A 26,408-nucleotide genomic window follows, 5' to 3' on the forward strand; every position below is an offset into this window, starting at 1 on the left:
TCTTCACAAGCCCACCCTGAAGCTGATCCAGTATTTTGGCACATGATTACGTCACAATATTAGCCGCTGTCAAAAAAAATATAATCGGATCGTGTCAATCAATCAAAACAACCAGGCAAACGAAAGTACGGCCGGTATTTGGCGAAATCGGCTCTGAGAAAAAACAAGTGAAACAAAGAAGAAAAGTGAAAAAGTTTGAAGAAAAATATCACACACACACACACACACACACACACACAATTTCTAACCAACACACACACATGTAGTCCCGCCCGGAATAAGCTTTTTTGGGATGATTTACGACTGTTGCGCACATTTCGAGCAGACGAAAACATAACATGGCGGCTCTCGCTCCTCCAACTATCGCGAGACACAAAAAAACGAAATCTCGCGCGCGCGAGATCCTGATACATCCGGTGTTTCTCTGTACGCTTGTCACGACGACTTGTTGACAAACGAAGATTCGCGAATGAAAGAGAAAAGCGCCGAGTCTTGAGTAGAGAGCTAATAAAGTACCGGTAATCGCTAATCGAGCGAAATGAAAATCCGTGGCGACTTGGTAACGTTTTAGCCGCATCTTTTTATAAGCCGCAATGCGATTTTTTTTTTAATGTCGCGGCTTGTAGTCCGTCAAATACGGTACAGTTTTTGTCAGAAAAAATTGAAAAAAGCATTTGTTTTAAATGTATAGGTAAACTTAATTAACGGTGTGACGGACGCGCATGAGGCATGTTTTAATCATGGATGTGCAAACGCTGTGTGGAGTACGCTCATTTTTTTGAAAATACACCAAGTTTGTTTGAGAATACTCAAAGTGCAAAACAGGGGTTCCCAGGTCTGATAGTGCCAGGAAGAGGCATACTCCCAAACAGGTGGCTGCTGAGGCCTCTCCGTCTAGGAAAACGCCTATGAAATCTAAACAAACCGGCCAGGCTGTTGTTTCTGTTTTAGAACTGACCTCCAAGAAATGTATTGATGTCTTGGTTGATTTACCGGCTACCTCCATTTTGCCTGTTAGGTCCTCGGACAAGGTCGTTCATGAAGATAAGTCTGTTAAAGGGACTTCCTCTTCTGTGGGTTCTGGTTTGGCTTCTGCGGACGTAGCTGCTTTGCTTCTTTTGCTCAGTTCGCAGGTTACATCTTTGGCTGCAAAGATTTCTTCCACGAGAGCGGAGCTTCGGGCTCTTCCTTCCGGGGTGACGGATGTCGCTTCTCTGGCCAAGGTTCGCCCTTCCCCTTCCGCCACGGTCACGCACGTGGATGTTCATGCTTCACAGGATGCTGATGACCGTCACTTCCAAAGCGTAGTGCATTCTCAGGAGAAAGTAACCCCCCTCGTACTCCGTCGGGGCAAAAGTTCTGATCTCTGGGCTGGCCAATTCCGCTCAGGGTAAGGACCCTGAGAAGTGAACGGAAGTCTTGGTGCACCCCGCCTTATCAGAAGATTTGGGCCAGGGTGTGCAGCTTCCGCTTCCGCCCTGGGGGCAGGAAGAGGGCAGTAAAGCTGACTCCCCATTGAACTATGGTAGTCAATGTGGGGGTCAGCTTCCGGATTGCAAGGATGTGCATGAAGGGTGTACTGATGATGGTGCTTCCGCTATGGGGGAATGCACTGAATTCAGGTTGCCGCAGAAGCTGTCAAACGCTGTTACGTTGGCAGCTGAAACGGCTTTCAAGTATTTTGAGGAAGGGGTGGTTGAGTCTAAGGCTCAGTTTGTTCCACCACCTTCTGCTCTCAGTGATTTCCGGGGTTCCAAGGAGGCTAAATGTCCTTTCCGGTTTCGGGAATCACCGTCTGTGGCCTTCGAGATGTCGAAAGTGCTGATGAAATTTCGCCCTCGGTCGAGTACTCAGAGCTCTACTGTGCCTTTGTTGTCACAACACAGTGAGGCACCTGAGTCGGCTAAGCTTTGGCTTGCTCAAGCTGATCAACAAGCTCCTTCTTACCTTGAACGGTTGAAAACGACGTTAAACACCAAATAAAGAAAGAAAGCTCCTTCTTGTTCGGCTGGCTTTCGGAATTTCAAATTGGGTACTCAGCCTATCAATCTGATTGAGGCGTTTGCTCTACCTCAGTCAGCTCTTCCGGTTACACCGGAACTAGCCACTCTGAGGGAGGATGGGTATAGTAGGGACAGGCCTGTCCCCTATACTGAAGCCTCCCTTTTGGCATTGGAGGAAACTGGAAGGTCTCTGTTGGAGTTGGCTTTCGTGTCAGAGTCTCTCCAGAGATCATTGTCAAGGTCGATTGCAACTTCGCTTGATCCATTTGAATTTCGATTTGATGCCTCCTCGGAGGATGTGACTACCCTTTTGGCTACTTTAGCCAGGGTTTCGCAGGAACAGATGAATCCTTCGGCCAGACTGTATACTCACGCAGTACATTCTCGTAGATCAGCTTTTCTAGCTGGGTCTAGGATCAGAGACAAAGGCACGATTGATAATCTGAAGGTCTCACCTTTCACGGAGGGCTCTCTCTTGGGTCGTACATCTCTCGATGCTCTGCAAAAAGACTCAAGATGCAAGAGATTTAGCCATTGCTCGTATTGTGCATCAGGGTTTCCAGAAAGCGCAGAGCAAGCCTCAGGTTCAGAACAAGGCACAGCCTTCTTCCTCTGGTGGGGGTAAGGCACAGCCTTCTTCCTCTGGTGGGGGTAAGGCACAGAACCAGAGCACTTCTTCTCGAGGTGCTCCTTATCAGAAGAGGGGCTCTTCTTTTGGTGGTTCTAGGGGGTCGGGGCATAAGCCCAACCCCCAATGATGCCTTCCCGAACCGCTGATCCCTGTAGCCCCCACCTTCGTGGTGGCGGGCGGGCCCCTCCAGGGCTCTTGCTTCCTGGTCACACATGGTGGCCAGCGAGTGGATCTTAGGGATAGTGCGTTCGGGATTCCGTTTTCTCTGGGCAGAGGGAAAGGCTCCTCTGACCAGGATACCTCCGCCTTTCAAGTTCCCAAGAGATCCGGAGGCCAAGTCAGCGGTGCAGGGAGAGGTGACTTCCCTCCTTTTGAAAGAAGCGATCGAGGAGATTCACGATCAGGGGTCTCTGGGGTTCTATGGCAGACTTTTTGTTGTCCCCAAAGCTTCAGGGGAATGGAGACCGGTTCTCGATCTGTCAACTCTGAACAGATATCTTCGAGTTGTGAAATTCACAATGGAGACTCCTGCCTCTGTGAGAGAGGCTCTCCGGCCAGGAGACTGGGCCACTTCTGTCGACTTGACGGACGCCTATTTCCATGTTCTCATGCACTCGGCGGACAGGAAATGGCTGCGCTTCCGCTGGGGAGAGAAAATTTTCCAGTTCCGAGCTCTTCCTTTCGGTCTCTCTCTCTCCCCTTGGATATTCACCATGGTCATTCGTCAGCTCTGTGCCATAGTGAGACAGGAGGGTGTGCGTTTGAGGGCATATCTGGACGACTGGCTGATTTTACATCAGGACCAGGACCTTTGCAGAACGCACACACAGAGGGTTCTCAGTCAGGCATGGCAACTCGGCTTCACAGTGAATCTGCTGAAGTCAGAGTTGGAACCGTCCCAACATTTTACTTATCTGGGGATGGAGTTCAACACCTTGAATTGCACAAGTTGCAGGCTTTGATTCGCTCTCTTTACGGAAAGAATCTATCCACGGCTCGGGAGTTGTCCTCGCTGCTGGGTCAGATGGAATCTATGGCTCCGCTGGTTCCTCTTGGCAGAGTTCACAAAAGGTCGTTTCAGGCAGCTCTGCAAGCAGAATGGAACCAAGCGACTCAAGACTGGAATGTCCAGGTCGAGTTGGGGAGTTGGTTCGGCCATACCACGTGTGTGTGGCTCCTTCCCTGGGTTTCGCAGGGAGTTCCCATTGCTCCCCCTTCCCCGGAGAACGATCTGTTCACGGACGCCTCCCGGACAGGTTGGGGAGCACATCTGGCAGAGCAGACGGCGTCAGGTGTTTGGGACGCCAATCAGGTCTCTTGGTACATAAATGCACTGGAGTTAGAGGCTGTTGCTCTTGGTCTTCAGGCGTTTCTGCCTCTTCTGACAGACAGCCATGTCAGGTTACATACAGACAACATGACTAGCGGCCTACATAAACTGCCAGGGTGGGACTCAGTCTCAGAGTCTGTCAGACAGCGCTTGTCGCAAACTGATATGGTGCAACACTCATCACATCCTTCTGTCAGCAACATATCTGAAGGGCAGTCTCAATGTTTTGGCAGATGCCTTGAGCAGGGGGGACAAAGTCCTACATTCAGAGTGGACACTGTCCCACTAGGCTCCACATCGTCTCTGGGCTCAGGTGAACAAGCCGTTCATCGACTTGTTCGCGACAAGGTTTTCCACCAGACTACCTCTCTTTGTGTCACCGTTCCCGGACCCTCAAGCATGGGGCGTAAACGCACTCGAGATGGATTGGTCAAGTCTGGTGGCCTATGCCTTTCCTCCCTTTCGCCTTCTGGGCAGAGTTGTGAGAAAGGCAGACATAGAGAGGCCAGCACTGGTTCTGGTTGCTCCTCTTTGGCCCAGCCAGCACTGGTATCCCGATCTACTCTGTCTTGCAGTTCGTCCTCCAATTCCACTTGGCGTAAGAAAGGGCGATCTGTTACAGCCTCGGTCAGGCATACTGCACGAAAATCCACAAGCGCTACAGCTTCATGGGTGGATTCTGTCAGAGTCTCTCTGCTCCGTGCAGGGGCCTCAGCTTCAACTCTGAATTTGGTGCAGCATGCTCACAGGGATTCAACCAACTCAGTGTATTCTTCACACTGGGCGGCTTGGTCGAAATGTTGTTTGGAAAACGGCGTTGATCCTCTCTCTCCTAGGTCTATGCAGGTGGCCAACCACTTGTCCTGGCTAGCAGATCAAGGAGGTTCTCCCTCTTCTCTGCGAGTTAGGAGATCTTCGATCTCTTCTACTCTTAAGCAGTTAGGTCACAAGATTAACCTGAGTGGGGTTATTGCTAGTGTCATCAAGGGCGCTTCTCTTGACACAGCTTGTTCCAAGGCACAGCTCCCTGCTTGGGACCTGTTTTTGGTTTTGCGGTTTCTTGCTTCTGATGAGTTTGAGCCTGCTCTTTTTGCTGGTTTTACTTGCTACCTCTAGGCGGGGTATCGAAGTTCATGCGTTATCGGGACTTTTGAGGGATATTTCATTAGAAAAGGATGGCTTTATTTCTCTTAAATTTAGACCTGACTTTCTTGCTAAGAACCAGAAGCCTGGTCAAACATCCCCTCTTATTCGCATTCCCCCCTTGAGCAATGTTCTTGCTCCTGGAGACCCTGATGTATATAACTGCCCTGTTAGAGCTCTCAGCAGCTACCTGTCTCGGACTTTGCCTATTCGCTCTGAAACTCAGAAACTGCTTTTTATCTCCCTCAACACGGTTCGGGGGAAGGACATTTCGAGAGTCACTTTGGCCAAGTGGGTTTCCACAACGATTAGGCAGGCCTACATCTGGTGGCAAGGCCAGTCAGGCGATAATCGGGCAGTCTTGCCTCTTACTGCGGCCAGAGCCCATGAGACGAGAGCCTGGGCCTCGTCGTTAGCGGTTCTCCGTTCTGGGCGCCTCTCAGAGGTCCTTGAGTCGGCTTACTGGCGCTCTGAAGATGTGTTCATCAACTTCTATCTGAGAGATGTTGCTGGAACTCGACAGGATGGCAGTTCTGCGTTGCCAGCTTTGGTAGCGGCAGGACAGGTCCTTCATTCTTGATATGGTGAGTGCCCTCCACCTATAGTAGCAATCTGCTACATGTGAGTTGGGTAAGATATGTAATTTAATCAAAAATTTTAGTAATAAATTTTCATTTGATTAATATACTTACCCAACTCACATCGTTTTTTCCTCCCGCCTCCCCGCTTTTGGGGGTATATATTTCTAAAAAAGAAGTGAGTTGGGCTTCGGTTAGAATGACTACAAATGGTGGCGTATGCGCACGCATACGGAAGACAGACTCAGTATTGGTCTGGCCTTGATACCAGTATGGGTATTGGTCACTCTTTTTTAGAGTTGTCTCCCTTGTTACCAAGGGGACGCGTACAGCGTAACCAGCACTGAACTAGGGTTAATTGCTATATGTGAGTTGGACAAGTATATTAATCAAATGAAAATGTATTACTAAAATTTTTGATTAATGCTTGAATCAAATTTTGTTCAAGGAATTGATCAGCCTCATTATGATTCCAGGTTCAGAGACGCAGCTACCTGTGTCGTTCCGTCACCTGATCCTACCTGAGCGCTACCCGCCCCCCACAGAGCTGCTGGACCTGCAGCCCCTCCCTGTGTCCGCCCTCCGGAACCCCGCCTATGAAGCGCTCTACAGCGACCAGTTCCCCTTCTTCAACCCCATCCAGACACAAGGTACGTACTGTCTTACAGAACCCTGTCTGTCCATTGCAGTTTAGAAGTCGTTTCTCTTTCTTAAACCCTGTTGAAATCAGCAAGAAAGATTTAACACCTCCAACATGGACTTTTTTGTGGTGTGTTCAGATGATACAGATATGTATGAAACAGGATGTGTGACCCGTGTTGTGGTAAATTTCATGTTCCATCAAGGACGCAGAGGATGTGATTTGGTAGTGTGGCAAAGTTCTCTCTGCTTACCCCTGCCTCAGCACTGTGCTGTGTCAGGACAATAAAGAGAGAGACAAAAAAAACCAGATACTGCATCACTTGGCCAGTGAGTTTCTGTTCTTGCTGGCTGCTGTGTGTGTCTGGACACACAAGCGTAAATGACATTCTGTATTATTCTACCGGTGCAGATTTTGGAGTTCTCCTGAGTTGATTAGGAGCAGGGAGTTTTTGTTTTTGTTACTCTTCTGGTGTTTTTTTTTAATGGAGGTGTTGCATGGGGTTGATGATAACACCACAGTCATATTCTGACATTGCAGCATTAATTTGTATGAAGAATAGAATTAACTGTCAATGTGTGGTGGTGTGTTTCAGTCTTCAACTCGGTGTACAACAGCGACGACAACGTGTTCCTCGGGGCGCCGACAGGAAGCGGAAAGACAATCTGCGCAGAGTTCGCCGTCCTGCGTATGTTCACCCAGAACCCTGAGGGTCGCTGCGTCTACATCGCTCCACTGGACGCCCTGGCTCAGCAGGTTGGTTAACCCATTTACCCCCACTGCATGGAAATTATCTCCGTCAATTTCAGACTTAAAAAAAATAGATGCAAAGTAACTACTGTGAGTTTTCCAAAATGATCAATGCTCAAACATGGAAGGAAGCCAACAGAAATGGAAACCTATAAGTGTCATAGGCAGCAATGTGTACTGTGGGTGTTTCAGGGATCTGCATATGGGAGCTCAAGTGTGTGGTATTGGGGGTGGTTACAGTCTTAGGCAGACCCAAGTGTTTATCACTGCAGACTATAGAGATAAATGTAACGGATTTCACTGTTATTGTTGTAATGTGTGTGTAGGCAGAAATGGAACGGAAATAACAAGATGTTATGTGATGTGATTTGTGTGTGTGTGCGTACGTGTTCAGTGAATCTTACTTGCGATATTTAGAAACCAGATGGTTGTCTCTCTGCTTACCCCTGGCTCTGATGATGTGTGTGTTGTGCTGGGATAATACCGAGAGATACATCAACACTGACCAGTTCACGCAAAGCTTTCTTGTCTGTGTTCAAGATTCCTTTTGTAACTGGTCATACACTTCAATGTGTATGTCTGTGTGTGTTTGAGTGTGTATGTATAGTGTGTGTGTGCACGTGTGAGTGTATGTCTGTGTGAGTGTGCTTGTGCTTGTGCGTGTGTATGTTCAGTGAGTCTGACATGCGATATTTAGACGCCAGATGGCTGTCTCTCTGCTTACCCCTGGCTCTGACGATGTGTGTGTTGTGCTGGGATAATACCAAGAGATACATCAACACTGACCAGCTTTCAGTTAGATTTTTTGTTTGTGTTCAAGATTCTTTTTGTAACTGGTCATACACTTCACCATGCATGTCTTAGTGTGTGTGTGGGGGGTGTGTTAGTGTTTGTGTACGAGTGTGTGTGTATGCTTGTGTGTGGCGTGCTTTGTGCATGGGTGCATGTGTGCATGTGTGAAGTGTCTTCAGACATGCAACGTGTTGTATATACAGCTGAGACTAAACGTCATTGTCCTTGTGTCGACCAGATGTACACGGAGATGTACACCAAGTTCAGCACACACCTGGGGAAGAAGGTGGTTCTGCTGACCGGGGAGACCGGCACTGACCTCAAGCTGCTGGCCAAGGTACGTACTCTTAAGCCTGTCCTTAACTGGGCCAAGTCGACTACAAAGCCGCATGAAGCTTTAGCACTGAGTTTGGTCAAAAGACTCGGCAAAGTTGACTACAAAGCCGCACGAAGCTTTAGCTCTGAGTTTGGTCAAAAGACTCGGCAAAGTCGACTACAAAGCCGCGCGAAGCTTTAGCACTGAGTTTGGTCAAAAGACTCGGCAAAGTCGACTACAAAACTGCACGAAGCTTTAGCACTGAGTTTGGTCAAAAGACTGGGCAAAGTCGACTACAAGGGCCGCACGGAGCTTTAGCACTGAGTTTGGTCAAAAGACTGGGCAAAGTCTTTGCAAAGTCGACTACAAAGCCGTAGAAGCTTTAGCACTGAGTTTGGTCAAAAGACTCAGCAAAGTCTTTGCAAAGTCGACTACAAAGCCGCACGAAGCTTTAGCACTGAGTTTGGTCAAAAGACTGGGCAAAGTCGACTACGAAGCCGCACGGAGCTTTAGCACTGAGTTTGGTCAAAAGACTGGGCAAAGTCTTTGCAAATTCGACTACAAAGCCGCACGAAGCTTTAGCACTGAGTTTGGTCAAAAGACCGGGCAAAGTCGACTACAAAGCCGCATGAAGCTTTAGCACTGAGTTTGGTCAAAATACTGGGCAAAGTCTTTGCAAAGTCGACTACAAAGCCGCACGCAGCTTTAGAACTGAGTTTGGTCAAAAGACTGGGCAAAGTCTTTGCAAAGTCGACTACAAAGCCGCACGGAGCTTTAGCACTGAGTTTGGTCAAAAGACTCGGCAAAGTCGACTACAAAGCCGTAGAAGCTTTAGCACTGAGTTTGGTCAAAAGACTCAGCAAAGTCTTTGCAAAGTCGACTACAAAGCCGCACGAAGCTTTAGCACTGAGTTTGGTCAAAAGACTCGGCAAAGTCGACTACAAAACTGCACGAAGCTTTAGCACTGAGTTTGGTCAAAAGACTGGGCAAAGTCGACTACAAGGGCCGCACGGAGCTTTAGCACTGAGTTTGGTCAAAAGACTGGGCAAAGTCGACTAGAAAGCCACACGGAGCTTTAGCACTGAGTTTGGTCAAAAGACTGGGCAAAGTCGACTAGAAAGCCACACGGAGCTTTAGCACTGAGTTTGGTCAAAAGACTCGGCAAAGTCGACTACAAAGCCGCACGAAGCTTTAGCACTGAGTTTGGTCAAAAGACTCGGCAAAGTTGACTACAAAGCCGCACGAAGCTTTAGCACTGAGTTTGGTCAAAAGACTCGGCAAAGTCGACTACAAAGCCGCACGAAGCTTTAGCACTGAGTTTGGTCAAAAGACTCGGCAAAGTCGACTACAAAGTCGCACGAAGCTTTAGCACTGAGTTTGGTCAAAAGACTGGGCAAAGTCGACTACGAAGCCGCACGGAGCTTTAGCACTGAGTTTGGTCAAAAGACTGGGCAAAATCTTTGCAAAGTCAACTACAAAGCCGCACGAAGCTTTAGCACTGAGTTTGGTCAAAAGACTCAGCAAAGTCTTTGCAAAGTCGACTACAAAGCCGCACGAAGCTTTAGCACTGAGTTTGGTCAAAAGACCGGTCAAAGTCTTTGCAAAGTCGACTACAAAGCCGCACGGAGCTTTAGCACTGAGTTTGGTCAAAAGACTGGGCAAAGTCTTTGCAAAGTCGGCTACAAAGCCGCACGAAGCTTTAGCACTGAGTTTGGTCAAAAGACTGGGCAAAGTCTTTGCAAAGTCGACTACAAAGCCGCACGAAGCTTTAGCACTGAGTTTGGTCAAAAGACTCAGCAAAGTCGACTACAAAGCCGCACGGAGCTTTAGCACTGAGTTTGGTCAAAAGACTGGGCAAAGTCGACTACGAAGCCGCACGGAGCTTTAGCACTGAGTTTGGTCAAAAGACTCGGCAAAGTCGACTACAAAGCCGCACGAAGCTTTAGCACTGAGTTTGGTCAAAAGACTCAGCAAAGTCGACTACAAAGCCGCACGAAGCTTTAGCACTGAGTTTGGTCAAAAGACTCGGCAAAGTCGACTAGAAAGCCACACGGAGCTTTAGCACTGAGTTTGGTCAAAAGACTCGGCAAAGTCGACTACAAAGTCGCACGAAGCTTTAGCACTGAGTTTGGTCAAAAGACTCGGCAAAGTCGACTACAAAGTCGCACGAAGCTTTAGCACTGAGTTTGGTCAAAAGACTGGGCAAAGTCTTTGCAAAGTCGACTACAAAGTCGCACGAAGCTTTAGCACTGAGTTTGGTCAAAAGACTGGGCAAAGTCTTTGCAAAGTCGACTACAAAGCCGCACGAAGCTTTAGCACTGAGTTTGGTCAAAAGACTGGGCAAAGTCTTTGCAAAGTCGGCTACAAAGCCGCACTGAGTTTGGTCAAAAGACTGGGCAAAGTCTTTGCAAAGTCGGCTACAAAGCCGCACGAAGCTTTAGCACTGAGTTTGGTCAAAAGACTGGGCAAAGTCTTTGCAAAGTCGGCTACAAAGCCGCACGAAGCTTTAGCACTGAGTTTGGTCAAAAGACTGGGCAAAGTCTTTGCAAAGTCGGCTACAAAGCCGCATGAAGCTTTAGCACTGAGTTTGGTCAAAAGACTGGGCAAAGTCTTTGCAAAGTCGACTACAAACCCGCTCGAAGCTTTAGCACTGAGTTTGGTCAAAAGACTGGGCAAAGTCTTTGCAAAGTCGACTACAAAGCCGCACGAAGCTTTAGCACTGAGTTTGGTCAAAAGACTGGGCAAAGTCTTTGCAAAGTCGACTACAAAGCCGCACGAAGCTTTAGCACTGAGTTTGGTCAAAAGACTGGGCAAAGTCTTTGCAAAGTCGACTTGGGGCTCAATGAAGGACCGCCTTTAGCCCTTCACTTCTTGTTTTAGTCTTTTGTTAACAGTAATTACACGCTTATCAGAGGTGTTTACCTCTATACCTACCTATCTAGAGCTGCTGAGGTGCATGACACACATTAGGTACAGTGGAAACTCCACTCCCCCCCCCCCCCCCCCCCCTCCCCATCCCCACCAAATATATGAGAAACTAGAGGAATACCGGGGTGAATCGCGAGACAGAGACAGACAACGTGGCGGTTCACCACAATCACCTTTGAAGGCGAAGTCCTGTCAAACGGGATTGAGAATTGTTAGAGCTTATTTCTAAGCCCTATACAGACCTGTTTACCCTTACGATTTTGGCGTAATTTATTACGATTTTCTGGAAAAAATACGCCATTCCGCTATCCGTGTCAAGACTACGATTTTCATAAATAAAAAAAATGTAAAATTTTTTAATTTTTTTTAAAATTTTTTTAATTTTTTTTATCTATTCACATGTTTGGCATTGTTTTTTTCAATGGCAAAATGGGGTGAAAAAGCACAGGACTGACCAGAGATCATGTCTGTCTGATGAGACGCTGGAGAGCCTTATTCTGGTGGTGAAGTCTCGCCCTCACTCATTCGGCAAGCGCAAGTACAGTAGAGAAGCGCTTGACACACTGAAAAAGGCCTACTACGAGCAAAAGAAAAAGAATCAGTTATGCATGTGTATTCATGGCGATGGTGTGCGTGGTACTGTGATCCATTAAAGTGCGCTGTCTCGCTCAGTACCGCCGACTTCAGCACTAGAGGTTTCTGTCGGGGTTACCCCACCCTTAGCTCCTGGTCAGGGACCTTACCTGGGAGCACAGGTAGCAGGGGTTTTAACGCGCCTCTTACCCGCGTGATGAACCCGTATGAGCACATAGGGCATTTACTAGTCAACAGTGCCACCTGTTAACCACCCCGCTCTGATAGGAACACCGCCAGTTGGTCCAGGACAGCTTATTCGTCCGGGCAAGCCCGACTTATATCGCTGCAATCCCTTATATCTAAGGTACACCCCCTATCCGCCACCTGGGGACCCGCCGGGTTGGGGATGGTCGCCCCGCCACCTAATTGGAGATAGCCTGACCCCGGAGTGTTTTTTGTTGTCATCATAATTTCAAAGAAGATAACATCAAAAGCACAGTGATGCATGTGCTTTTGATGTTATCTTCTTTGAAATTATGATGACTACAAAAACTGACTGATGTGTTTTGATGGATATATGTGCATGATTGCGTTTCGCAGACACAGTTGTCATGTGCGTTGTAATTGGCGACGAATGCTGGATGATTACTATTTTTGTGCCAGGATTACTATTTTTGGGGCTGAGCATTACTCCAAAACACTTATGGGGGTAAACAGGTCTGCCTATATTATCTGTTGTGGCTTCTCAAATGACAGAACATACAGACAGACAAAAAGCGCTAGACCCCATCACAAACAGAACTCTACATTCCACAGGTTTTTGCCCACACACACACACAAACACACACACACACACAGAGAAGCCGTATATATATATGTATATCTATATCTATAAATATATAGAGATAGGTGAGAGTGTATTTTTCGCGTGGCTATAAATTGATTCGACCTTTTCACTTTGACAGTAAGAAGAACTTACGGGTGCAAGGGAAGCGTTCTGGACAGCGCAGTGACATTCTAAAAATAGTAACTTACAAACGGGAATATGGATTGAAGCCACACGAAGGAAGGGAGATAAACGGAAAACACTGGAGAAGATAAGGAAGAGTTACTTGTAATGGTGAAATGAACACAAAAACCAAAATCGGTTCAGCGCTGCGCGCTGAGAGCACGTGTTGAAATATCTCATCGATGATATTGTGTCCGGGGTGTAGCTGAATACGGTGTCCAAATTTGAAAAAGATCCACCGAGAACTTTGGCGTTGTGATGTGGTGTAGCGGCTTTGGTGTGTCGGTATGGGGGCCCGGGTAGCTGAGGTGGAACCAAATTCGGTTCAGCGCTGCGCGCTGAGAGCACGTGTTGAAATATCTCATCGATCAGGTTGTGTCCGGGGTCTCTGTGAATAAGCCCACCAAATTTGAAGCAGATCCATATATATATAGAAGCTGGTCTTAAAAAGGAGCGAGTCTTATAATGGGGGTAAATTTACAGGCCTTACGAACAAAAAATGTGAAAAAGACAAGGTCTTAGAAGGGAGGAAGTCTTAAATTGGTGTTTTTTTGAAAGGGGGGTTCCACTTCCACTATATAAGATAGAAAGAATGTTATCATCTCATTCGAGAAATGTGGCTCTGTTACAGCACAGACAGTTTCCCCACATAAAAAAGTATTATTTCCTGAATAGAAACATTAGCACTTTTTTTTTTATTGTACACATCCTTTTTAGACAGTCAGTGCATGCAAATCTTTTCATTAATTATTTTCCAACAGTATTTTTTGTTATCCTCTTATGTTTTCATTAGTGTACTCACATTGCACATCTATTTTCTGTTTTTGTTTTTTCTGTGTGCTTTGTGTATACATTTGTTGATGATTGTGTGCTGCAGGGCAACATTGTGGTGAGCACGCCCGAGAAGTGGGACGTGTTGTCACGACGATGGAAACAGAGGAAGAACGTGCAGAATGTCGGCCTGTTCATCATCGACGAGCTGCATCTCATTGGGGGAGAAGTGGGGGTGAGTTTGGACATTATTGTGACACAGAAGAAAATTTGCCTATCATCATTTACGAAAAACATTCATGTGTTATCACAGTTTATGTGTTTATGAATCTTTTCGCTTGACTTTGTTGCACAGCCTGTCCTTGAGGTGATCTGTTCTCGCATGCGCTACATCTCATCGCAACTGGAGCGCAACATCCGCATCGTGGCGTTGTCTTCCTCCCTGTCCAATGCCCGCGACGTGGCACAATGGTTAGGGTGTGGCGCCACCGCCTTCTTCAACTTTCATCCCAACGTCAGGCCCGTGCCACTCGAGCTCCACATTCAGGTTGGTATCCATTCCTCATGTCTGTTTTAGCGTCAGTCTAACACACAGGCACGCACACTCACACTCTTGTATGCACACACGCACGCACACATATGCATGCGTGCACTCACGCACACACACGCATGCAAGTACACATGCACACACATACACATGAACACACACACTCACTCACTCACTCACTCACTCACTCACTCACTTAGTTACTCACACTCACACACCCCCACGTCAGACCTGTTGCCCCAGTTCCACATTCAAGCCAGTATTTAGTCCTCCACATTCTCTTGCAAACAGCCTCAGGTCCTACTCCCACATACCCCCTACCACCTTGACATAGCAGTTGACTGTCATAGACTAACCTTGAACGGTTGAAAACGACGTTAAACATCAAATAAAGAATGACTGTCATAGACTGATTTTCAACGTACAGTGTAATGTTTCCAGGGTTTGAACATCTCGCACAACATGTCTCGTATCATCGCCATGGGCAAGCCATCGTACCAGGCCACCGTGCGCCACTCCCCTCGCAAGCCCGTCATCGTCTTTGTTCCGTCTCGCAAGCAGACACGCATCACCGCCATCGACATTCTCACGTACGCGGCTGCGGAGCTACAGACGAGCAGCGACGAGAAAATGCAGAGTCGATTCCTGCACGTCACGGAGCAAGACCTGGAGCCCTTCCTGGAGAAGATCTCTGACATGGTCAGTTTGAGCTGTCCCTTGTCTTTCTGTGCTTCTGTCTTTCCCTCTGTCTGTCTGTCCAGGAGTCGGTCTGCCTTTCTCTGGTCTGTTTGTCTGGTCACAGAAGTGATGTTGATGGTGGGGGTGTTTTGTGTGAATAAGATAGAACAGTATAGATCTGTGGTATGTGGGCATGTTTACATGTTTATGAGAAAGAAAGAAAGAGAGAGAGTGTGTGTGTGTGTGTGTGTGTGTGTGTGTGTGTGTGTGTGTGTGTGTGTGTGTGTGTGTGTGTGTGTGTGTGTGTGTGTGTGTGTGTGTGTTTTTGGTATGCCATAACAAAAAACAGTCATCGTTCAGAATTGAGAAATGATGTGTGTGTGTGTTGATTTGAAATGTGTGCGTGTTCTGAATTCCCCCCAAAAAACTACTTTATGATAAAGATTGCATTGAAAGCACGTTTCTCTGCTTTCCTTCTGTCAAAAGAAATAGGCAATACACAGAAAGAGTGTGCAGGCCTGTAAAATAGACAGTGTACCTAGTGAGGTGAACATTGGCATCTTGCATCGACTCTGTACTTGGTGAACATGGTGCAGAGGGAACTTACTAAAATGCCCCCTGACATGGTGTGCAGACTCTGCGAGAGACACTGGCCAGTGGGGTGGGCTACCTGCACGAGGGACTGTCGGAGGGAGAGCGGCGCATTGTGGAACAGCTCTTCAACTCTGGGGCTGTTCAAGTTATTGTTGCCACCCGCGGTCTGGCCTGGGGAATGTCCGCTGCCGCCCACCTTGTGGTTGTCATGGATACACAGTACTATGATGGACGCACTCACTCGTAAGTTACACTGTTTTATGGTGTCTCCCAAAATGTACCAGAACGTTGAACATTTACACGACACAATGTTATGGCAAATTATTTGAAAACCATCTTTCTTACTTTTCATACTCATGTACATATTTTGAGTTGTTATAATCATACTGTTATTAACTTTGATATGGGATTTGTTTGGTGAGAAATGCCTCAGCTTTATTACATTTTGATAGCAATTGAGCTTGGCAATGATGTCTGAAGTATGTTTGAATTTTATTATGTGAAAAATTAAGCTTGTATTCAACTTGGCAATGATGTCTGAATTATGTTAATGGGTATTATGTAAAAAATTGAGCTTGTATTCAACTTAGCAATGATGTCTGAAGTATGTTTGATCAGTATCATATGAAACATTGAGCTTGTATTCAACTTAGCAATGATGTCTGAAGTATGTTTGATTGGTATATATGCCAAGTACAGAGAGCCTGTCAGAGACTATGAAGAAGAAATCTAAAAACAGATATGACTGCTAACGTTCCAAAATGTTTCGTTTTATTTTGTCAATAGTTAAATGTTCCAATAACCTACAATTCTTGTTTTTTGATGATGAAGAAGAAAGACAGAGATGTTGATGACACGTGTTACTGTACAGGTACGAGGACTACCCAGTGACAGACGTGCTGCAGATGATCGGTCGCGGCAACAGACCCATGCAGGACCAGGAAGGTAGGGAACTCTTTGAGGGGTAACAAGAGGGGGGGAAGCTGACATTTGATCAATGAAAGCATTTCCAATCATGAATGCATGGAAACATGAATACACGCATGCTGGAAAAAGAAGAGAAAAAAAAGGGTAGCACCATACGGTATGGCAGCTTGCTTTCCCCAGAGAGAAAGCAACCCGAAGTTCTATGAGGGTGATCTCACAGGACAATAATCTTATCATCATCCTTATCCTTATCATGTGCTGTCTAAAACAATACAGTTGTTGTTCTACATTGGTGTTCATCACACATTCCAGTTCATGGTAAAACCAAAAGGGGAAGGAACTCTGAACACAAAAAGTTATTGTAAAGGGAAACTGACCTGTGACAACAAAAGGAGAAGGAGGAGAGGGAAACAAGGATGTGATAAACACGGGTGTCTATTCCAAGCGATTTGCTTTCAGTTCCAGAGACACTACAATCAATGAACTACAGTAACACGCAACGCATGTCAAACAAGTGGAGTAGGGTGCTGACAGAAATTTGTATCGTGAATTTCAACATAAATATTTAACATATCTATCGCAGCTTGTGACACAACACATGAAAAAGGATTTGAAAGCCAACATTTTGTGTGTTTTCAGGCAAAGCTGTCATCCTGTGCCAGAGCTCCAAGAAAGAGTTCTTCAAGAAGTTCCTCTTTGAGCCCCTGCCCGTGGAGGTGAGTTGATGATCATTTGTAACTTGCTTAGTGGGGGTGGTCAACAGAATATGATAATCAACGATTTTCGAAAATTACTCTGTCGGGTGTGTATGAGTTGTGAATGAGTGAATACCCTTGCTTTTTCTCTGACAAATAAATTTACGCATGCTCCTGTCCACGTGTTTCAGACACACCCCTCGCTAGTGATTGGCCCCTCCAATGTTTGTCAGAGAAAAAGCAGGGGCATTCACTCTTTCACAACCCATACAAACCCGACAGAGTTTATTTCGGAATTCGTACTTGTGACTTGCTTGGCGGGGGTGGTAAACAGATGGAGAAGTAAAAACCAACCTGCTTGGGTCACATCATTGTGTGCATTGTTAAAACAGAAAACATTGATATGGCTTTAAAGTACTAGTCAGGGCAACTTATTCGGTGGTCTTTCAAGTTAACTTGTAATTGCTTGGACTTCAACGTGAACAGTTTGAAAATGTGGAACATATAAATGTAGCTGTATGGATGGAGTCCTGTAGGTTTTGCGTAACTGTTGTTGACCAGTCTGTAACGGTGTGTTTATGATGACGACAGAGTCACTTGGACCACTGTCTGCACGACCACTTCAGCGCCGAGATCGTCACCAAGACCATCGAGAACAAACAGGATGCGGTGGACTACCTGACCTGGACTTTCCTCTATCGCCGCATGACGCAAAACCCCAACTACTACAACCTGCAAGGTGAGAGCAAAGTGTTTGCCGTTCTGTCTGTCTCTCACACACCCCTGATACTCTCACTCTACCGCCACATGATGCAGAACCCCAAATACTACAACTCGGTTTAAGGACACGCACACACACACACACACACACACGCATGGGTGCAACTCTGCCGGCAGCCGGTTTTTGGTTTCATCGGCTGCCGATGTTTTTGTTCCAGGAGAGGGTTTTTTTGGCATTTTAAATACTAAAAAAGCTGGACCCCAATTTTTGCCGGTTTTTGGAATTTTCCAGGTTGCACCCATGCACACGCATGTATACATGCATGCACACACACATGCACGCACACACTAACGCACTTACCCACACACACTAACACACACACACAAACATATCTCTCCCTTTTTCACACATTTTCACACCTACATGTATGGTTGCACATACACAGGCATGCACGCAACTTACAAGTCTCAAACTATTGATGCTTGATAATACTTTGCACAGTTACCTGTATCAGTGATGCGTGTGTGTTTGTACAGGTGTGTCTCATCGTCACCTGTCGGATCACCTGTCAGAGCTGGTGGAGAGTACTATCAATGATCTGGAACAGTCCAAGGTAAGTACATCTGGGGAAAAAACATTCATCTCAATACAGCTTTAGATTAAACTGACGATTGACAAATTGGAGAGAATATGAGAAACTGAAATGTACATTTTGGGGTGACATTCTCACTAGACTTGATTTTGACTCTTGTGGTTGCCAGAGTTCTAGAAAAGTATGTTTAATTGCAACTGCAATTGCAATTGCAAGTTCCGTTGAAAGTCACGACATTGCAGTTTGTGTTTTCTCTTACTTTTGTTTCATGAAGAAATGACATGTTTGTTATGTGTCTTTTACTTGATGTATATTTCACAGCGTAAATAACACAATACGATGTGATCAGTTATATCAGGAAGATGCAAGTTTGTGGTGTGTCTTTTGACTGGGGTTACATTTTACAGTAAATGGTACAGTAAGGTTAAAACCATTGTACAGTAAAGAGTTGTGCACAAGTGTAATTTAGTGTAAGTGTGGTATAGTAAAGTTGTAACAAGTTGCAGAAAGAAGTGTTGTGTTTGCAGTGTATCAGTGTGGAGGATGACATGGATGTGGCTCCACTCAACCTGGGAATGATCGCCGCTTACTACTACATCAACTACAGAACCATAGGTACGTCTCCTTGGTTTCTCAACCTGTTTTGTTGTGCATAATGCGTGCGTGAGCATGTTTGTGTGTTTGCTGCATACTGCTACATCAACTACAAGATCACAGGTATAATTACAGTGTATCTTGGGTTTTTGACTCACATGCGAAGCAAAAGTGAGTCTATGTACTCACCCGAGTCGTCCGTCCGTCCGTCCGTCCTGGCGTCCGTCCGTCCGTCCGTCCGTCCGTCCGGAAAACTTTAACGTTGGATATTTCTTGGACACTATTCAGTCTATCAGTACCAAATTTGGCAAGATGGTGTATGATGACAAGGCCCCAAAAAACATACATAGCATCTTGACCTTGCTTCAAGGTCAAGGTCGCAGGGGCCATAAATGTTGTCTAAAAAACAGCTATTTTTCACATTTTTCCCATTTTCTCTGAAGTTTTTGAGATTTAATACCTCACCTATATATGATATATAGGGCAAAGTAAGCCCCATCTTTTGATACCAGTTTGGTTTACCTTGCTTCAAGGTCACAGGAGCTCTTCAAAGTTGGATTGTATACATATTTTGAAGTGACCTTGACCCTGAACTATGGAAGATAACTGTTTCAAACTTAAAGATTATGTGGGGCACATGTTATGCTTTCATCATGAGACACATTTGGTCACATGATCAAGGTCAAGGTCACTTTGACCCTTATGAAATGTGACCAAAATAAGGTAGTGAACCACTAAAAGTGACCATATCTCATGGTAGAAAGAGCCAACAAGCACCATTGTACTTCCTATGTCTTGAATTAACAGCTTTGTGTTGCATGACCTTGGATGACCTTGACCTTGGGTCAAGGTCACATGTATTTTGGTAGGAAAAATGTGTAAAGCAGTTCTTAGTGTATGATGTCATTGCTAGGTTTAGCTGAAGGTCAAGGTCATGTAAAGGTCAAGCATGTGAGTCGTATGGGCTTTGCCCTTCTTGTTTCCACCTGTTTTGTTGTGCATAATGCATGCGTGAGTTTGCCGCTTACTGCTGTAACTACAGAACCATAGGTATCTCTCCTGGCTTACTCTGCTCTCCCTTGTGGCTGTTCTGGTGTGTGCTGCCAACCAAAGACAGCCGTAGTGTTTGTTGTTGATCTTGCTCCAACAGTGGGCCTCACTCAAGTGACGGAAGTAATGCCATGCTGACGTAGTTACATGATGGCCGAGAGATGTGTTTGTACAGTAGTATTTGTGTATGTGTGCAGAGCTGTTCAGTAGTATTTGTGTATGTGTGCAGAGCTGTTCAGTAGTATTTGTGTATGTGTGCAGAGCTGTACAGTAGTATTTGTGTATGTGTGCAGAGCTGTACAGTAGTATTTGTGTATGTGTGCAGAGCTGTTCAGTAGTATTTGTGTATGTGTGCAGAGCTGTTCAGTAGTATTTGTGTATGTGTGCAGAGCTGTTCAGTAGTATTTGTGTATGTGTGCAGAGCTGTTCAGTAGTATTTGTGTATGTGTGCAGAGCTGTTCAGTAGTATTTGTGTATGTGTGCAGAGCTGTTCAGTAGTATTTGTGTATGTGTGCAGAGCTGTTCAGTAGTATTTGTGTATGTGTGCAGAGCTGTACAGTAGTATTTGTGTATGTGTGCAGAGCTGTTCAGTAGTATTTGTGTATGTGTGCAGAGCTGTTCAGTAGTATTTGTGTATGTGTGCAGAGCTGTACAGTAGTATTTGTGTATGTGTGCAGAGCTGTTCAGCATGTCTCTCAACAACAAGACCAAGATCAAGGGACTGATGGAGATCGTTGCCAACGCTGCCGAGTACGAGAACCTTCCCATTAGGCACGGGGAGACGGAGATCCTCAGACAGGTTCGTGTGTGCTCACAGTTCCTTAACCGGCAAATATTGTTTAGTCAACATTTAGCACTCCACATATTTTTCTGTATACTCTCCCCTGCAGTCAAGTTATTTTCTCTGATTGTCTTTGAACGTGACACTGCCTACATAAAATTGTGCATGTGATTACATTAAACATTGGAGATCACACAATCACTTTGTATGCTAAATGGTTTGGTCTTTGAGTAGCAAACTATGAAATAAATAAATAAACAACAGTACTCTTCACTTGCTAGTTTGAACTGTCACGCATGTGTATGTGTGCTTAAAAACAAATCAAAACACCTTCTTTATGATGCAGAAACTTGGTACACTAAATTCCTACAGTTCACAAAAGACAGTTGACCAGTACAAGTCGTAAGAAGATCATTTTGTACGGCCAGTCAAAAGCAGCAGATGCAGGATTGAATGTCATCTCACTATGATTTACATCACGCTGTGTGCACACATTAACCGCTTGGTTTCTTTTCTTTCAAATAACCAGCGGTCATTCTATGATTAGTAGAATAATTGTAAATGCTGTGGTTTAGCAATCACTGTCTATTGTGATTTCAGCTGGCAGTGCAACTGCCCAACAAGCGGAATTAGCGCACAGCTGATCACTGCATGTATTGTGCAATCATTGGGGCAGGGAAATAGCTCGGTCGGTAGCGGCACTGGCTTCAAAACCAGTTGTCGCTATCGGCGTGGGTTCGATCCCCACGTTCGGTGAGGGATTTATATCCCAGAGTCAACTTTGTGCAGACTCTCCTCAGTGTCCGAACACCCCCGTGTGCAAGCATGCACACGATAAAGAACCCAAGTTCACAGCGAAAGTCTCAGGGCTTGGAAACATGAATAAACGCATGAAGGAAAAGAAAACTAAATATGGGTAGCGCTGTATCTTGTATGGTAGCTCCCTTTCCCCAGGGAGAAAGCAGCCTGAATTTCCATGAGGGTAACCTCACAGGACTATATGAATCTTATCCTTATCTTTATTGTAAATGTTGTGGTTTAGCATTCACTGTGTATTTGTTTCACTTTCAGCTGGCGGTGCGACTGCCCAACAAGCCGGCCAACCCCAAGTTCAACGACCCCCACACCAAGACCAACCTCCTGCTGCAGGCACATCTCTCTCGCATGCAGCTGTCTGCTGAGCTACAGTCAGACACTGAGGAGATTCTCAGCAAGGTAAGGCACACCTCTCTTGCATGCAGTAACCTTGGTCTCGGAGCCAGTACTGCGTGTGTCACCAGTGTGCTGTCACGTAATCTCGTTTGGAGTGCTTGCCTTTTCCGATTTTTCCTAGTGCTCTTGAGCCCAGTCTACCCAGCTGGAAATGGATACCTAACCCCTGTATAGGTTCGGGGAAGGCAGAGAGGAAGAGGAGATGGACACCGCCCTCATAAAACTGGCCCTAGAAAAGTTTACATCTCTAACATCTCGCTCACCTATAATCAAATATGGTGATGGCAGTACCTTTTCCTATCTTTACCTAATGTCATAATGACCACTGTGAGTGTGTGTGTATGTGTACGTGCGTGTGTTTCCATAAAGCTGGCCCTAAAAAAGTTGAGATAGATCTCTGAAAATGTCGCTCCCCTATGATCAAATATGGTTATGGGAGTACCTTTATCAACCTTCAATCATTATGACCACTGTGTGTGTGTGTGTGTGTGTGTGTGTGTGTGTGTGCTCTGGCCATCCAACTGATGCATAAAGCTGTCCCTAAATAAAGTTGAGATAGATCTCTAAACATGTCGCTCCCCTACGATCAAATATGGTTATGGGAGTACCTTTATCTACCTTTACCTGATGTCATTATGACCACTGTGTGTGTGTGTGTGTGCTCCGGCCATCCAACTGTTGCTGCTAGCTTTCCACTTTGAAGAAGCGACCCGAATTTCCCAGCGATGGGACAATAAAGTAATGAATATGAAAAAGAAAATGAAATCCATAAAGCTGGCCCTAAAAAAAACTTGCTCCCCTATGATCAATTATAGTTATGAGAATACCTTGACCTACCTTGACCTACTTTTACCTGATGTCATTATGACCACTGTGTGTGTGTGCAGGCCATCCGACTGATCCAGGCGTGTGTGGACGTGCTGAGTTCCAACGGGTGGCTGAGTCCCGCCCTGGCTGCCATGGAGCTGGCCCAGATGGTGTCCCAGGCCCTGTGGAACAAAGACTCCTATCTCAAACAGCTGCCTCACTTCTCTCAGGACATCATCAAGCGATGCCAGGAAAAGGTAGATATTGTGTGTGTGTGTGTGTGTGTGTGTGTGTGTGTGTGTGTGTGTGTGTGTGTGTGTGTGTGTGTGTGTGTGTGTGTGTGTGTGTGTGTGTGTGTGATATGCATGCATGCATGATTGTGCGTAAGTGCATGTGTGTGTGCGTACATGTTTATGTTGGCAGAAGAAAGACCCAAGAAGACAGTGTTTGACACAGTGCTTGCACTGAACTTTGACTTTCTACTCTGAGTGACTTGATCACTGAGAACATTCAGCACTGTGAATCCAACCCAGAAACTTGAACACATCTGTGACTTCATAAAGGTTTTTGATAATTGTTGCTTTCTTTAAAATGACTTTGGTACTGAGAGACCTTGACATGGAATACCCTTGACATTTGTGTTATGCCTGTGACCTTAGTACTAAGAGACCTTGACACAGTAAACTTGACACCTACGTTATGTCAGTCACCTTGGTACTAAGAGAACTTAACACACAGTGACCTTGACACCTAGGTTATGCCTGTAACCTTGGTTATGAATGACCTTGACACGAAGTAACCTTGACACATGTGTTTATGTCAGAACTTGGAGACGATCTTTGACGTGATGGAGATGGAGGATGAGGAGCGTAACGCCCTGTTGCAGCTGACGGAGGCCCAGATGGCCGACGTTGCGCGATTCTGTAACCGCTACCCCAACATCGAGCTCAACTACGAGGTGCAGGACAAGGACAGCATTCGCAGGTTGGTGCATCATTTTCATTTCATTTACTTTTATTTACTTTACTGTTATTCTATTGCTGCATAAGTCGGGTCGCTTCCTCCCAGTGGAAAGCTATCAGCAACAAGAGTTGAGCTACCCAAAGTGTGTACGTGTTTAGGTGTAATCAGCCTGAACCTGTGTGTATGATGTGCTAAACTGGTGTTTGTCTATTTCAGTGGATCAACGGTGAACGTGGTGGTGACACTGGAAAGAGAGGATGAAGTCACCGGTCCCGTCATCGCTCCATTCTTCCCTCAGGTCTGTTGTGTTGACTTTTGTCTCCGGATCTTTCTTATGTTGCATTTTCATGGATCAGTTTTCAGGTCATTTAGTCACTGTTTGATGGTTCTTTTACATTCTCTGGCTGATTGATAAATTATCATTCCACTGAGCGGTGGTCATGATTCATCAACAATAGCAATATGAGGGGGGGGGGGGGGGTCATCTATTGGGGGTTCTTAAAAGAGGGGTTCCACTGTAATGGGACATGACGAAGGGGAGCCGCATTACCATTTGCTTTTCTTGTGAACTTTGATAGACACAGCTATATCTGCAACGTTTTTGTTGCGTGTTTGACAGAAACGAGAGGAGGGGTGGTGGGTAGTGATCACTGGTATCTGTAACATTGTTGTGTGTTTGACAGAAACGAGAGGAGGGGTGGTGGGTAGTGATCACTGGTATCTGTAACATTGTTGTGTGTTTGACAGAAACGAGAAGAGGGGTGGTGGGTAGTGATCACTGGTATCTGTAACATTGTTGTGTGTTTGACAGAAACGAGAGGAGGGGTGGTGGGTAGTGATCACTGGTATCTGTAACATTGTTGTGTTTTTTACAGAAACGAGAGGAGGGGTGGTGGGTCGTGATCGGCGACCCCAAGAACAACTCGCTGCTGTCCATCAAGCGGCTGTCCTTGCAGCAGAAGGCCAAGGTCAAGCTGGACTTCCTGGCGCCCTCCATGGGTCGCCATAGCTACACCGTCTACTTCATGAGCGACTCCTACATGGGGTGTGACCAGGAGTACAAGATCAGCATCGACGTCAAAGAGGGGGGCGACACCTCCGAAGAGTCCGGCAGCGACAGCAACTGAGGGGTGAAGGATGGGTTGAGATTTGTCAAGTGTGCCCACCTTGCAGTAGTGACACTTATAAATCCGGACCTTGTGTAAGAGTTACTTCTTTTTTACCGTTGCTAGCGTGACATAAGTTTCTGTTCTCATGATCAACAGTTTATTAAGTCCCGCAGCAACAGCAACTGAGGGCTGAAGGATGGATTGGGATCTTGTCAAGTGTGCCCATCTTGCAGTAATGACACTTATAGATTCGGACCTTGTGTTAGTGTTAATATTTTTACTGTTGCTAGCGTGACATAAGTTTCTGATCTCATGATCAACAGTTTCTAGCAGAAATGTATAAGTATTCAACACGTTCTAGTAGTGTTGGTTGGATCGCCTGAGGTTGAGACAGAAGATGACAACAACTGAGGGGTGAAGGATGGATTGAGATCTGTTAAGTGTGACCACCTTGCATTGTGACACTTATACATTCGGACCTTGTGTTAGTGTCAATAATTTTACTGTCACTAGTTTCTGTTCTCATGATCAACAGTTTATTAAGACTGGCAGTGACAGTAACTGAGGGGTGAAGGATGGGTTGAGGTCTGTCAACTGTGACCATTTTGCAGTAATGACTCTTATAAATCTGGACCTTGTGTTGTTGTTTAGTTTTTTTTTTACTGTCGCTAGTGTGACATAAGTTTCTGTTCTCATGATAAAAAAAAAAAATTTTTTAGCAGAAATTTATTTTTATTCAACTCGAAACAGCAAAACGTTCCAGTTACAAAGGGTGCAGAACAGAAATGATAATGAGACTAGTAGATGATTATTTTTATCAGGTATGAACTGTGAATGAATGACATATTCTAAAGGTTATGAATTGAAAAAGACTTTGTTTTGAATGTAGCTTGTATTTTATTGTATTGTTTGCTTTTCAATGTTTCTTTTCTGTTTTAAGGAATTATTTTGATTGTGTAAACTTTAAACTCTAGAAAATCAGTGAGGAAAGAGAATGTATACTATGATACAAGATTTACTTTGCGAATGCCTGAATCAGAAAAGAAGGTTTATAGAAAAATGACTGACAAGGTATTTGGAATTGTGGAAATGTCAAAAGTCTCTGCAAAGAACTGTTCACTAAAGAAATCTGCTCTGTTTTAACGAATTTTGTGGTGTGTGTGTGTTGGGGCATTTGTTTTTGCGTTTGTGTGTGTGCGTGCGTGCGATCGTGCATGTGTGCGTGTGTGGATAAGGTTTGAGAGGATGAAGATTTCAGTAGAAAGCAGAAGCTGTATGAAATGCATTGAATGAAGAGTTATGTGTATGAGCAAAAAGAATGGTTATGTTGAAGTGCACATGCAAGATATTTTATTTTCATGTTGCTTTACATTCTTGGTTTGAAAAGTTATTTGCATTCATTTGTATTCATATTTCAGACTTTTTCTGTCAGATATTGACATTTGTTAAGAGTTTCATACATCTGTGAAAGCTAGGATAAAGGGATGATGTAGAGTACAAAGCCCCTTGATTTATGGGTAAGGGTGTTCTGCAAAGTTTGTATTCCAATTCATTTTTGTACATAAATGCATCCTTGAAAATCATTGTGTTCTATTCGTAATAAACTTTTTGTGGAACATCCAAATCGTGTGTGTGTGTGTGTTCCAGAACGTTGCCTCTCTGTCTTTCTGT

The 26,408-nt window shown here is 45.4% G+C and overlaps 1 protein-coding gene across 2 annotated transcripts in view; it reads left to right on the forward strand.

The window, feature by feature from the left end:
- The window catches only part of LOC138982170 (U5 small nuclear ribonucleoprotein 200 kDa helicase-like), a 62,320-nt gene extending 35,959 nt beyond the window's left edge, over nucleotides 1-26,361 (forward strand). The window contains exons 29-46 of one of the 2 annotated variants that reach the window (XM_070355397.1): nucleotides 6,162-6,335; nucleotides 6,921-7,081; nucleotides 8,106-8,204; nucleotides 13,574-13,702; nucleotides 13,823-14,014; nucleotides 14,456-14,713; nucleotides 15,327-15,529; nucleotides 16,158-16,231; nucleotides 16,853-16,929; nucleotides 17,500-17,647; nucleotides 18,166-18,242; nucleotides 18,749-18,836; nucleotides 20,543-20,664; nucleotides 21,718-21,861; nucleotides 22,746-22,922; nucleotides 23,489-23,649; nucleotides 23,845-23,926; nucleotides 24,504-26,361. In XM_070355397.1, the coding sequence (XP_070211498.1) occupies nucleotides 6,162-6,335; nucleotides 6,921-7,081; nucleotides 8,106-8,204; nucleotides 13,574-13,702; nucleotides 13,823-14,014; nucleotides 14,456-14,713; nucleotides 15,327-15,529; nucleotides 16,158-16,231; nucleotides 16,853-16,929; nucleotides 17,500-17,647; nucleotides 18,166-18,242; nucleotides 18,749-18,836; nucleotides 20,543-20,664; nucleotides 21,718-21,861; nucleotides 22,746-22,922; nucleotides 23,489-23,649; nucleotides 23,845-23,926; nucleotides 24,504-24,755 (2,618 nt within the window). In that variant the 3' untranslated portion in view covers nucleotides 24,756-26,361. Of the gene's footprint in view, nucleotides 1-6,161; nucleotides 6,336-6,920; nucleotides 7,082-8,105; nucleotides 8,205-13,573; nucleotides 13,703-13,822; nucleotides 14,015-14,455; nucleotides 14,714-15,326; nucleotides 15,530-16,157; nucleotides 16,232-16,852; nucleotides 16,930-17,499; nucleotides 17,648-18,165; nucleotides 18,243-18,748; nucleotides 18,837-20,542; nucleotides 20,665-21,717; nucleotides 21,862-22,745; nucleotides 22,923-23,488; nucleotides 23,650-23,844; nucleotides 23,927-24,247; nucleotides 24,371-24,503 lie in introns of those variants that run through there. The other variant, XM_070355398.1, reaches the window with a different exon arrangement.
- The last annotated feature ends 47 nt before the right edge of the window (nucleotides 26,362-26,408 follow it).

Source organism: Littorina saxatilis, linkage group LG12 (assembly GCF_037325665.1).
Source record: "Littorina saxatilis isolate snail1 linkage group LG12, US_GU_Lsax_2.0, whole genome shotgun sequence".
In the NCBI taxonomy this organism is placed as follows: domain Eukaryota; kingdom Metazoa; phylum Mollusca; class Gastropoda; order Littorinimorpha; family Littorinidae; genus Littorina; species Littorina saxatilis.